Here is a 14,095-nt window from a genome sequence, read left to right as displayed (position 1 = left end):
CGCAAAAGAAAAAAAAAAACGTGTACTGCGTGTTGTTACTGGTTTAAGTGAATATCATGCAAGCGTGACACTATATGGGCAAGGTCATGATTACCAATGGTCGAATAAGAGATGTTCGAAAGAGTGAGAAAATGAAAACAAATTCGAATCACTGATCAGACAGGACATCCTATCCCCAATAACGAGGTAGCAGAAGCACCGAATCTTATGCTTTCCGCTGTTTTTACCAGATACGCAAATGATAACATCTGTGACGTCCCCCTCACCCAAATATGCCAGATGTGACCTTTCAACCTCGACGAATCTCGAGAATAATATAGTATCCCTAAAGTTGATATCATCCATTGGAACCAATTGTCTCAACGCTAAAGGGCTTAAAAAAACACCAAGGAAAATCCCCCGTGTCATTCTGCCTCATAATCTTGGCATCTCAACCGGCATCTTTCCGCGTGACTGAAAAGTGGGTACGGTCGTTCCACTTTCACAACGTTTAATTACCGGCACATACCACTAACTACAGCGTTCGTTAGAGAGAGAGAGAGACTCTTTATTAGAAAAACAGAGGTTTTTGCCGGCGTCTGTGTGCCGCTGGCATGCTACTCTGTGTAGGGATGAGGAACAGGATTGATAGTCTAGAGAAGAGAGGGAAGAAAATAATGATAAAAAGAAATAATATAAAAAATATGAAATGCGCAAGTTAACCTGATAGACATATTTACAACTAGGGTGTTAGGCTAGTTAAGGCTTTGTTATGGGAAATAGTCAATGATTAGAGCTTTTCGACTAAGCCAAATTTTTGATAGGTAATTAAACAGTGACTGTAAAACCCGTCGCTGTTTACATCATATTAGGCCCGGTGCCAGCGTTCGTTGAAAAATCCTGGAACGTGTCATTTATTCGCAAACTGCTCGCTTCCTTACCTCGGTTAAATTCTTTCACCACCAACATGGATTCCAAGAAGGACTTTCATGAGACTTAAGGTTAACAGCGCGAAAATAACACACGGCGAACAGGAAAAAGACGGGACAAGCGCTGTCCCTTCTTTTTTCCTGTCCGCCGTGTGTTATTTTCGCGCTGTTAACCTTAAGTATGCACAACCAACTAGTCCAGTCAGCCACTTTGTTAAGTTTCATAAGACACCCAACTTGCACTATTCTTCTGTGGCTTAAACACTAGCGCAGACAATATGCCAGTTGACGCCCTCTTTATTGACTTTGAGAAAGCTTTTGATGACGTCCCTCACATACCACTGCAGTGTCAAGTAAATCTCAACCCACTTGTCTTCAACTGGATGCAGTACTTTCTGACAAGTCATTAGTAACTTGGGGGAGCTAACAATATTCCTCATCACTTTCGAACGTAGTCTAATGTGTGCCACATAGTACAGTTATATGATTCAAACGGCCCTCTTGGTTTATTTCAGCTGTCGGCCAATAGCAGCAACCTGCTGTATGATGACATACAGCTCCAGGTAAGGGAATGCCAGCGGCACCAAAAGAAAACTAGAGAAACCGAGACAAGAAAACAGACAGCAACAGGAAAGATGCTGGACCATCAAGTGACTTTAATTCGATGAAAACGCGAACAAAAATCCGATATGAGCATGCGCGGCAACGACAGCAATCACATTCAAAGGCACCCTATCACTACATGCTATATTCATTGTCGAGAAACCGGGGCTCTTTGTCATTCGAAAACACAGATGGCGCGCTCACACACTTATCATTCCCTTAGCATTCCCTTACTTGGAACTATGCACCAACCCTAGTGACATACAGCAAGTGCCCCGAGGGGAGTGAGGACGGGCCTCTGCACGAAGGCTTGAGAAAGTGGCAGCTCCACTTGTGAACGCTCCTTGCCGCGCACGACTGCTGGATTTGGCTGAGCCGTTCACAGCAGCTTACCGCTGTGCGTATTTTTTCTCCAAGCACGATCGGGTGGGTCAGGATCCCTTTAACATTATCTTATACTATAGCCCGCAAATTAAAGGGAATCTTTAAGGTATAACAAGTAAATAAATAAAAAAACAAGAAAACCTTTTTTGGTACCGTATCAAAACCAAGAAAGTTAGGCAGCTAACCCTTGCTCTGAAAGCAGATCTCACCTCCAGTAGTAGATGGAACATGTCTGGCCTATCCTTGATCTTTTGCACGAGGTAGCTGGAACACAAAGAATGGTTTCAGGTCCATGCGTTTACTTTTTGGAAATCAAGCTGCTCATTCTTTAAATTTGAGAAGCGATTGGACATGCATTGAAAACATTGTGTGCGGCAAGGCACGGCACGATTAGATTGATGTGCGGCGTTTCTGGAACTTTTGCGTTCACAGCTTTAACGAATATTACGCGTTCGTTATTCTCTTGACGACGCATCTGCAACGTTAGAAACGAAGTGGCCGCTTGGAGCGTGTTTGGCATGAAAATTTACTGGCACGTTTCGGATCTGACACGAAAAAGTACTAACGGATGGGTTCTTGCCTACAAGACGACGAATTTTTGATGTCTTGTTAAAACCCCGTTATGACCACATATCATTGATTTGTTGCCAAGATGCTATTAATTGCTGAGCAAAATATTAAATGGGCGACGCGTACATTCAGGAGCGGCTGCGCAGCCGAACGCATTCACGAGGATTAGAAGGGCGGCATTGGGACCTCTGTTCGCGTGTATAAAAAAAAGTCACTGTTTCGCCGCAACGGCGAAGCAATGAATGTGATAGCAATAAATTGGAATGTAACGTGAAGAACGGAAAGCAGCTCGAAATTGCCAGCGCGTCGCTCGAGCCCAAAGGACGCACGAAAAGAACGCACACAGGACGAGCGCGCACTAATGCGTCACAGCTCGACACTTCAAGCGCAGTGCTCAAGCATAAAGCAGGACGCACTAAACGAACGAACAGGTACACACAGGACGAGCGCTAACTAATTGTCACAGTTGTTACTTATTTCTGTTTGAACAGAGCGCTCCTTTCGCAAACGCGGCCGCTGCAGCGAGCGCGGTGAACTTTGTACCCCCCGCTCCACCCCAGAGACCGCCCCTTCTTTCCTCGAGATGAGCGCACGAAGGCGACCACGCCCTGTAGGGCGAACAGCAACGGCGTTCGCAGGAGCGGGGCGACGATGTTTAAAGCGCGCCACGCGCGCACGTCACGCCATCTATGTGGTCACAAAGAAAGCATGCTGAAGTAAATGGTGTATATAAATAGCTCGCCGTTAGCAGGCTGAAAGACGTTGCTGTTCGTGGTCTAACGTCTAACGCCGCGCGCTGGAAAGCGGGAGGTCGCACGATCGAGTCCGCGCGTCGGAAAGTTTTTCTGAATCATTTTTCTTTGTGGCTTTTACACACACACACACACACACACACACACATATATATATATATATATATATATATATATATATATATATATATACATATGCGGTGAATGACGGCGACGGCAAGAATCAGCCGAGACTGTCCATATAATTGCTATCGCAATAAAATATGTGCACTTCAATTTGTGATGTGCACTCTTTTGTGAGAGGCACATGCGAGCATATCTTGGACGCCGGAACATCACGAATACCTTACAGAGCAGCACTCCTTGCATTTGAAACTAAACTTACTTGGACATCTCAAAAAGGTGGTCTATCTGTCGTTCGAAACCCGCTGTCCCCTGGAACGACAAAAACGAGGCGATTGCAAGTGACACGACAAACATGTTTACTGAACGCAACGCTCTCTTTATAGTACCCTTTCTGATAACAAAAGCTATAAATAATAATTCATGTATGGGGCAACAACCGTCGCGTCCGGTTAACGAAAAGCTGCTTCAATAGAAGTCGCGCATATGTCGTCGTGCCGCGTTCGTATATTTTTCTACCTCCTTGAATATTACATATCCTAACAATCCCGAGTCATTCGACCTAGAAGCGGATACAAATATTGCTAACGCTCTTCTTCCTCTCGGCATGCAAAGTGCCACCATGATGACGATCTTTAGTGGCGTTATATTACGGCTCTTCTTATTTCACTCTAGCATTCTGGCTACTTCTGTCTCATTTTCTTTCCTGTGTGCGTTTCTATAACGGTTATAGAAACGCACATTTTTGTAATATACGCAGGTACGCCTGTAACGGCTTCGGTTTGATCAGTCTCTTCGGTTTGATCAGCAAACACATGCTACATGTCTCATCTGTACCACACCGGCAAACGCCAGTCAGAGGCGCTATCAAGCGGCTCCAGCGCAGTGTCAGGCCGCACACATCTCTAAACTGTCGCAAGCATGTGTCAGCCAGGCGTCGGTGACACTACATGATAAGGAATTTGCATATCTTGGAATAAGATGACACATGTGGCATGTGTTTGCTTTGGTTTTTGAGCGAGGGAAGAGGCAAATGTTCTTTCACGGCCGTGGTTCTTTGCGCATGCACCGTTTCGGCGGTGCGATGTTTATATGTTTTCTCCTGATTAAAGAAGCTTAGTTGATATCAGCGCCTGTTCTTGTCTTTTCTTCCTGCGTGCGTCGTCTTGATTATCGCGCTGTTTACTTCCACGAAGAAATCCCCTGGGATCGGTACATAATGAAAGGCGAATAGTGACTTTTGTGTTTGTCATCGTCTTTCATCACACCATGGTTTCGAATTAGTTGAACACTTGTTTAGATAGATAAAGAGAGAAAGGCAAAGGAAAGGCAGGGAGGTCAGCCAGAATGCAACCGATTTGCTACCCTACACGGGGAAGGGGCAGGAGACGAATAAAGAAAGCAAGATGAAAAGAGCAAGCAGGCAATACCATGCCTACCTTGGCCCTCCACATCAGCCATAGCTTGAAGATGTCGTTGTGGCGTCCGCACTGCGGCACCTTATCGCCCGTGTCGTAGGACACGTCGTAATGCTTGTCCTGTTGGAACAAGTACTCGGCGCACATCTGATTGCAGCTAAGCAGCAGGCCCTGCGAACGTGCGCCACACCAGCCCGTCACGCACGCAACGAAAAGACGTTCACTCGAGCACTTACGTCCTCTTTCAGATGTATCGTGGAGCACTGCAAGTGCGTTCCCATGAGCTTGTGAGGATTCCATGTCACCGAGTCGGATCTGCGAGTATGAACGAGATGAAAGCTGACTTCCGGGCGCGAATGCCAAAAATATAAGTCGCTCTCAGCAAACATGAAAAAAAAAAAGAAAATGCATGTTGCTGCAGGGCAAAAGTTCTATAAGAATAAAAAAAAATATAACTTGGAAATGTTAATTTGGTGTTCTGATCAGGAAATCGTGAGACAAAAGATAGTCTTGGTTTCAGGCTTCTTTCTGCTTAAACATAGCCACTGACTAGTTCTTTGAAGAAGTTGCAAGCGAAGCGCGACACGGTCGTTCGTGCCCAGAAATTTCGGATATTGCCCCTTCGGCAATCTGTCGAACTTCCCCGCAACGCGTTAGCTTGTCTCAGTAGGTATCTTTAAGAAGGTGTTTCAAAAGACTGGCCGAGTTTTAAGAGAGAGAGAGATGAGACAAAGGAAAGGCATGGGGATTAACCATGTTGCGCCCGGTTTGCTACCCTACACGAGGGGAGGAAAAGAATAGAGGAAGGGAGAGAGGACAACTAACATGCGCGCACACACAGCAGCGTTCACCGCGCGTAGCCAGAAGAGCTCACAAATTGCGAACTGTTAAAGCACGGTTCGACTGCGACTATCTTAGATAAGATCGACTGCAATGATATTATGAAGGCTTGAAAGAACTGGCTCCAGGGTATCTAGAACTTGCAGTGCACTTCGAGCTGATGGGGTTGACATTCTGTGGACGAGTGTGCGTATCGTGCTTATCAATGATCTCAGCGCAGCGATGACACGTAGGCCTTCGCCCCTCAGATCATCAGTGGAATCTTGCGTCGGTTCTCTACAAGTGCGCAATGGTGGTAATGACGACCGCTGCTTTCGTCGCCTTTGCGTCTTTTCGGCTTTCCGAAAGTAACGCGTTGGCTGGTTGCGCAGTTTCAAAAAACGCACAGCAGTGTATTGGTCCTTATTTCCTGACTTTCATAACATTGCTGTGCAACCTGGAACACCCGCGTTAAAAGGAACAAATCTCTCGCCGTTGCTGACTGAAAGTGCTTCAAATTTCCGTCGATCGCATGCACGAAATGCTGTAAATGCTGCCTGTAAATGCTGCATTGTAAATGCTGCCTTCTGAGATAAGCTGATGCATTGTGGTTCGGTAGATGGCTGACGGGCCAATGGCCAGAATGTCTCGGCATTAGCAACATACAGTGGAGGCGTTTATGTCAGCAGCGCTCACCGTTCAACGCCGTCCAAAAGGTGGCGGTGTTTTTTAGAAAGGAGGCAGCCTCCACCCCAGGCAGCCTGCAGGGAAACGCAAACGGAGGAACTGGAAGGGCACGTCAAGAAGAGCCAAACTCCTGCTGGCCTTGTCTGCACAATCGGCTGTCGTGCGAGGCAGGGAAAGCGTACTCACGTCTACGTGGAGCCAGAGCCCGTGCCGCTGGCAGATGTCGGCGATCGGGTGTATGGGATCGAAGGCGCCGATCACCGTCGAGCCAGCAGTGCAGTTGACAAAGAAAGGCACGTGACCGCGGGCCTTGGACGCCTGGATCTCCTTCTCCAGCACGTCCACCTTCATGCGCCCGCTGCGAGAAGGCATTACTCGTGGGGCAAGGATTTTCACTTGAAGGGGCCCTGCAACACTTCTCGAACGTGTCGGGATCGGTAGTCGGGGTTCCCGCGAACATTTGGGCTAAACATTACACCACTGCACGCGGCAATGAATTTACAATTACGTTTCAAGGACAGAGAAGCCGCTCGCTCTTCTCTCGGCAAATAACGCCATCGACGGCCCGACTACGTCAGCGGAGGGGACGACACGGCCATTGGCTGATTTGATGAACGTCATGACGCGCGATGACGTAGCTTCTTGCCCCTTTGCGTAGCTACTAACGTACCTGTCGGAATGGAAGAAGTGAAAAACAGTGCGACACATCCCTGTAACTGCGCTCGTACTTGACGGATTAAAAAAATCGTTGCGTCGATCAATTCGTCAGGCAATAAACTCTGCTAGTCAGTTCATTCGACGATTACTTATCGGAAAACTATTTCAGGGCCCCTTTAATGTGGCTACTCTGACAGACGTCTGTAAAGAGTATCCTGCAGTATGATTAAAAAAGAAAATAACGAAGAACTTAAGTACAGGGGGCCTTACGCTTGATGGCAAGAACGTTAGTAAAGAAAGACATCCGGGGAAGGATACTTGACTCTCCTTGCTTATCATGTTCTCTGCTGAACTGTATATGTGTGTAGTACTGCGGACAGGGCACAAACTGCAAGCGAAAAATTTATTTTACAGTCGCCTTGAACGAGCGTTTCTCGAACAACAACAACAACAACAACAACAACAACAACAACAACAACAACAACAACAACAACAACAACAACAACAACAACAACAACAACAACCACAACAACAACAACGATAATAATAATAATAATAATAATAATAATAATAATAATAATAATAATAATAATCAATCAATCAATCAATCATTTATTTAACGTGCCCAGGAACAACCGTAAGGTCTTTGTGCTGGCGCACGAAAAAAAAACAATAAAAATAAACAATACAATACAGACAGTTTTCAGAAATAAAAAGAGCAAAAACACGTAGACAGAGAGAAATGAACACAAAAGGGGAGGAGTAAAATAAGACAACACGAGAAATATTGACGGGGAATAAAAAATTAGATTGCATATATACAACTATGTGGAAAGACTGAGAAGGGAAGACTTTGTACATTGTGCCACACTATGTCAAAACAGTGCAAAGCTCGGATAAAAACAATGATTGTGGGCTATGAAAAATGTCAAGGTCAAGAAAATTAACATTATAGAGACTTTGTATTCTGTGAACGGTAGAGTGTTGGAAGAAGCAGGCGGGTACATGAAACGGTCTGTTCTCTCTGGTTAACTTACGCGGAATTCGAAAATTTACGCAACTGAGAAGTACAGGGCAGGATATGATACGGTGGACTAGCTTGTAAAGAAATAAGAGATCAGAGCGATTTCGTCGGCAGTGAAGTGATGGCAGTGATAATAATTCAGCAGTATTTGAACGAGATCCAGAGTCATTTTTAGCAAAGCGATGGTTATATATGCTGAGGAATTTTTTCTGGACTCGTTCAATGGTGTTACCGCTGGATTGAGCGATGCCATTCCATAGCACGGACGCATACTCAAGTTGCGGCAGACATATTGCCGTGTACAATTTGTGCAGGGCCACGGGAGACCTGAATTCCCGAGATATTTTACAAACACACCCGAGAGAACGAAGGCCCCGCATAGCAGCACGCTTAACGTGAGAAGAAAAGTTTAACGCGCTGTCAACAACAACACCAAGATCACTGATTTCATAAACCTTGCATAACGGCACAGAATTGACAGAGTATTGAAATGACACGCTAGACATTTTGCGAGTGATAGACATGAATTTTGTCTTCGAGGTATTCAGAGAAAGGTTATTACAGTTGCACCATTCGGAAAAAGAGCGCAAGTCTGACTGCAGCAAGCGACAGTCGTTAACTGAATGAATTTCCTTAAAAATCTTGATGTCATCGGCATACATAATAATCAATCAAACGTTTATTTAATGTGCCCAGGAACAACCGTAAGGTCTTTGTACTGGCGCACACAAAAAAACAAAAACAAAAAAAACAAAAAACAAAGGAAACATTCATAATAAAATATCAGGGATAAAAAACGTTACAAAATTGCACATATACAACTATGCGCAGGCAGAAAAAAAAATATCAACAGTGTACAAGGCTATGTAAGTACAGTGCAAAGTTCGGAGCAGAACAACGACTGGGAGCTGTGAAAAACATCGAGCTCCATAAAGTAAGCATTGTAAAGACGTTGTACCCTGCCAATGGTCGAATGTTCACAGAGGCAGGCGGTTACATGAAAAGGTCTATTCTCTCTGGTCAGCTTACGTGGAATTCGGAAATTAAGACAGTCGAGCAGTACAGGGCAGGATATGATACCATGCACAAGCTTGTAAAGAAATAACAGATCAGCGCGATTTCGTCGGCAGCAAAGTGATGGCAATGATAATAATCCAGCAGCGTTAGAACGAGATCCCGAGTCATTTCTAGCGAAACGATGGTTGTAAATGCTTAGGAATTTTTTCTGGACTCGCTCAATGGCGTTGCTGCTGGAATTAGGAATGCCATTCCAGATCACAGATGCATACTCTAGTTGAGGAAGACATAGCGTGGTGTACAATTTTCGGAAGGGCACAGGAGAACGGAATAATAATAATAATAATAATAATAATAATAATAATAATAATAATAATAATAATAATAATAATAATAATAATAATAATAATAATAATAATAATAATAATAATAATAATAATCAAACGTTTATTTAATGTGCCCAGGAACAACCGTAAGGTCTTTGTACTGGCGCACGAAAAAACAAAAAAAAAAAACAGAAAAGGAAACATTCATAATAAAATATCAGGGATAAAAAACGTTATAAAATTGCACATATACAACTATGCGCAGGCAGAAAAAAAATATCAACAGTGTACAAGGTTATGTAAGTACAGTGCAAAGCTCGGAGCAGAACAACGACTGGGAGCTGTGAAAAACATCTAGCTCCAAAAAGTAAGCATAGTAAAGACGTTGTATCCTGCCAATGGTCGAATGTTCACAGAGGCAGGCGGTTACATGAAAAGGTCTATTCTCTCTGGTCAGCTTACGTGGAATTCGGAAATTAAGACAGTTGAGCAGTACAGGGCAGGATATGATACCATGCACAAGCTTGTAAAGAAATAACAGATCAGCGCGATTTCGTCGGCAGCAAAGTGATGGCAATGATAATAATCCAGCAGCGTTAGAACGAGATCCAGAGTCATTTCTAGCGAAACGATGGTTGTAAATGCTTAGGAATTTTTTCTGGACTCGCCCAATGGCGTATAATAATAATAATAATAATAATAATAATAATAATAATAATAATAATAATAATAATAATAATAATAATAATAATAATAATAATAATAATAATCAAGCCGACAAGGCGCAACAAAGTGATCGAGGTAAGGCAAAGGAGAAAATCTCAAGCGCGTAGAGAATTGCCGGAAGAGTGCTGCGAGGCTGCCGATTTGTCGAAGCAGTGACGCGCAAAGCGAGTTCCCTTTCCCCGCAGACGCTACCGCGGTGGCTAACTTTTAATAACGATGAATCACTGCTCGAGGCGCCAGATCGGTGCGCCTCTCGGCTTCCGTTCAATCTGCCGTCGTCGGCTTATAGCGAGCCACGCTCCCCTTTCTTCAAATCCGGGATGCCGCCGGGTACGCAGCCACCAAGCGGCGGCTGTACCCAAGTCGCCCTCTCCGAAAGTGTCCCACTTCTCCGCAGTACCGTGCACCGCTACGCGCCGCACAGCTTGCTATTTTTCGCCGTGAAAGACCGCTGAAAAGGCATCCCTGCAAAGAGCTGTATCGTCGCTTTTATTCTTCATCTCCTGTCTTTTTTTTTTTTTTTTCATTCCTTCTTCTGAAAATGTTTCATGTTTTTCATTGCATGGTATACGTGTAACTCGTATTTTACATATTGTGACCGTATTTTTGTCTTTAGTTATTTGCTGCACTAACCCCGTGTTCTTCGATATATGTCATTCCTACGTTTCCATAACATGTCAGTTACCACGTCTCCATTGGCTCATACGTGGTATCTATATTTACTTTGCTTGTATATGAATCAAAATTCAATTTTCGTGAGCACCTTTCTTGCGTTTGATGATTTGCTTTATTAACTTGGCGTATTCTGACGTCTTCCATTGCTATAATGCCGTAATTTATTAAATACTCTATTGTTATATTACGAACAGGAGGTCCCCCTGACAGTTTTGCAACTCCGGGACCTCCTTCTGTGCTAATGACGAATGAAGGTGCCACTCGAATACGCGCGAAAGAGCAACAGCCCAGATATTCGCGTTTCTCTCGAACAAACCTCCGTTGGCGATTAAAATGAAAGCACATTTAACGCCACACCGAGAACGTCTGCACGTGCCACAGCACCGCTGGGGGATCTCGACACACACGGCGCGTCGGTTAGGCGGTGCACGTAGCGAGTCGATTACTGGCGTGGTGCAGCGAACTGCGAGAGTGCCGAAGAAAGAGGCTCATCCATCGTGGTGCGCGCGGGCAAATAATTAGCCGTTCTGTCAACCGTTATCGGTCCCACGCCATATTAGCCCGCGACAATGGATGCCTCGGCTGCCGATTAGCTTGGCTCGCTCCTCGCGGTACCGGCTGCACAGGATCTGCGCGACCGCCGCTATATGGCAGAAGTGGTAAAACTACTCCTAAAAAGTAAATAAATTGTATTACTTATTACTTCACCAAATATCTTTAAACGTATTTTACATACATTACAAATTAATAATAATTGTTGGGGTTTAACGTCCCAAAACCACGATATGATTATGAGAGACGCCGTAGTGGAGGGCTCCGGAAATTTCTACCTCCTGGGGTTCTTTTGACACGCGCCTAAACCTAAGTACACGGGCCTCAAGCTTTTTCGCCTCCATCGAAAATGCAGCCGCCGCGGCTGGGATTCGATCCCGTGACCTTCGGGTCAGCGTCGAGTGCCATAACCACTAAACCACTGTGGCGTGTGACATTACAAATTAGACCTGGTCGAAAGTAATGACATTGTATCACTATTAATTTTGACGAGCAATAAAATTGCTTTGAGATTACGTTAACACAAGCTTATTCAAGTAACGTTATTCGAGGCTTCGAGTTCGCATGGCACGCGGCCTTTTGTGAGCCTGAACCGCTGCCACACTTGAGACTCGGAACTCACATTAACTTGTCCTGATTATTTTTGTTTCTTTTTCTGGCCAATCTTTTATGCCATAAAGGAAGTTGACATGCTACGCATTAGTCAAAATAATTAGAAAATAATGAATAATTTACTTGAAATTATTGGCGAAGTAATTCCTTACATTACAGAATTACCAGCCCACAAGAGTAATTCATTACAGTACATGTCAGAGCGAAAAGTAATGTAATTACTGGTATTCCATTACTGCCAAGTCTGCTATGTGGAGCTCCGTGGTGCGAACGTTCTCCCGTAGCGAAAATGATTTAATGAAGGACGAATTGTACCGGTTGACCAAGAAATGAGTGCCGGCGCTAGTTGCTACCCGCCGCGATGGTATAATGGTTATGGTGCTCGACAGCTGACCCGAAGGCCGCGGGATCGAATCCCGGTTGCGGCGGCCGCATTTTCGATGAAGGCGAAAATGCTCGAGGCCCGTGTACTTAGGTTTCGGTGCGCGTCAAAGAGTTCCCAGTGGTCGACATTTCCGGAGCCCTCCACTACGACGTGCCTCATAATTATATCGCGGTTCTGGGACAAAAAAACCCAACAGTTATTATTATTAGCGTTAGTTGCTATAGAAGAAAATAGTTTGTAATTAGAGATATGGGCGAATACTAAATTTCAGGTTCGAAGAGAACAGTGATTTGGTCGAATAATTTCGAATCAAACAGTTCGAATAGTGTATATCACGTATTATAAAAAAATTAGCGTTGTTATCATGACCTAACTAACTTGCCCAATGTTTTTAGGGGTAAGAACTAGGCTTGTGTGAATACCACTTACTTGATTCGAACTGACAAGGAAGCAAATTAGTATAGTAGTAGGGTCGAAGTTGTAAGCTGCTAGATACGTTATGTTTTAAAATTTTCTATACTTTGCCCATTAAGCCTGTAGAACGCTCTTGTAAACAAAGCAATGTTAATCAAGTTGTGGGTAATATGTGCATTTAACCCTGAAATGTGATTAGTGCGAATTTCTCCTGAATAGGTTGTTTCACTGCGCAGCGGGTTACTATTGCTGCGAAACCATCTTTTCAGTGGGTTACGTGTGTTGAAATACGTGTATTCGCTGGTTTCGAATACTACCTCAAAATTTCGGACATCTTAAATTCGTGTCGAAGCCAACTCGAATACTGTAACATTCGTGCGACTATTCGCCCAGGCCTACTTATAATACAAGCGACTTCTGTAATTTTCCCGGCTCTATATTGTTTTACGCTAAGGTCGTGCAGAGCTTCCCGAACTGTGTGACGTGACGGCGACGAAAGCGGCTGAAATGCGGACATGCAGTGCGGCCCGCACAATCAGTCGACCAACAAGCGCAAAGTCACGTTAGGTCGCTGTTAATGATCGGGCAATAACAGCTCGCAAAACAATAATGTACGATCCGACACGATAACAAAGCTATGCTTTGAGGTGAACATTATGCACTTCAGCTCTTCGGTATGAATGTATTCAACCTCTGCACATGGATGTGTAAACACCTGATTCTGCAAGACTCAACATATTCCAAGCCAGTATTGTGTGGTAGAGGAGACAAATTCCGCATCAAGTTTCTTATTTACTCATAACTCATGCATGACTCGTTTTGCACGTGCTTAATGCAGACTGCTCGTGCTGATATCTTCTGTTTTCTTTTTTTAAGTGAGTGGTTGAGGGTTATAAGCGCTCGATTGTCCACTTCACTGAGTCCGTGACTTTTGTGCTTGCTGAAATTTCGCCGTGAATAGTAAAGAAACGTATAGCTATAAACGCAACTCAACAAATCATTGGAACGTGATAACAAACGAAAATTGAGATGTGATAGAGTCTGCGTGGTGGTGATGTCTCCCGAGAGCAACACGCAAGCGACAGAAAATATGGACTCACTGCTTGTCGACGGGTATGGAGACCACGTTGTCTGTGCCGAGGCCAATGGCTGCACCAGCACCCTTCACGGAGTAGTGGCTCTGTGGGCAAATAATGTTTGCTTCTTTATGCCCCGTATTCCTTTTTTTGTGTATCTTCCCACTGTGCAACGGTAAATCCTAAACCCATCTGGGAAACAGTGCACTGTGAATGTGTGTTGCGAACTGCGTCCGCTCTTGCTTTCCCTCTATATTTTACTCCTCCCCACGTATAGGGTAGCAAACTGAGCATAGTCTGATTAACCTCCCCGTATCGCCCCCTATCTCAGGACCCGTCTTTAGTTTCCGTGTTCTCTCTCGCACTT

The 14,095-nt window shown here is 44.5% G+C and overlaps 2 protein-coding genes across 4 annotated transcripts in view; one reads left to right on the top strand and one right to left on the bottom strand.

The window, feature by feature from the left end:
• Nucleotides 1–5,159, top strand: part of LOC119393182 (vacuolar protein sorting-associated protein 72 homolog) — a 234,535-nt gene extending 229,376 nt beyond the window's left edge. The window contains exon 6 of the mRNA XM_049416134.1: nt 5,146–5,159. Coding sequence (XP_049272091.1) covers nt 5,146–5,149 — 4 coding nt within the window. The 3' untranslated portion in view covers nt 5,150–5,159. The remainder of the gene's footprint in view (nt 1–5,145) is intronic.
• LOC119393176 (glutamate decarboxylase) overlaps nt 1–14,095 on the bottom strand; it is a 113,720-nt gene that overhangs the window by 10,932 nt on the left and 88,693 nt on the right. For all 3 annotated transcript variants that reach the window (XR_007416314.1, XR_007416315.1, XM_037660009.2), the window contains exons 6-12: nt 13,753–13,832; nt 6,451–6,622; nt 6,274–6,338; nt 4,995–5,073; nt 4,780–4,929; nt 3,603–3,652; nt 2,105–2,159 (exon numbers count right to left, since the gene is read on the bottom strand). Coding sequence is in view for 1 of the 3 variants with exons in the window: in XM_037660009.2 (XP_037515937.1) it covers nt 2,105–2,159; nt 3,603–3,652; nt 4,780–4,929; nt 4,995–5,073; nt 6,274–6,338; nt 6,451–6,622; nt 13,753–13,832 (651 nt within the window). In the remaining 2 variants the exon portion in view is untranslated. The remainder of the gene's footprint in view (nt 1–2,104; nt 2,160–3,602; nt 3,653–4,779; nt 4,930–4,994; nt 5,074–6,273; nt 6,339–6,450; nt 6,623–13,752; nt 13,833–14,095) is intronic.

This window comes from Rhipicephalus sanguineus, chromosome 5 (assembly GCF_013339695.2).
Source record: "Rhipicephalus sanguineus isolate Rsan-2018 chromosome 5, BIME_Rsan_1.4, whole genome shotgun sequence".
NCBI lineage: Eukaryota > Metazoa > Arthropoda > Arachnida > Ixodida > Ixodidae > Rhipicephalus > Rhipicephalus sanguineus.
Note: the sequence above shows the minus strand (reverse complement) of the source record. Positions and strands in the feature narration are given on the sequence as shown.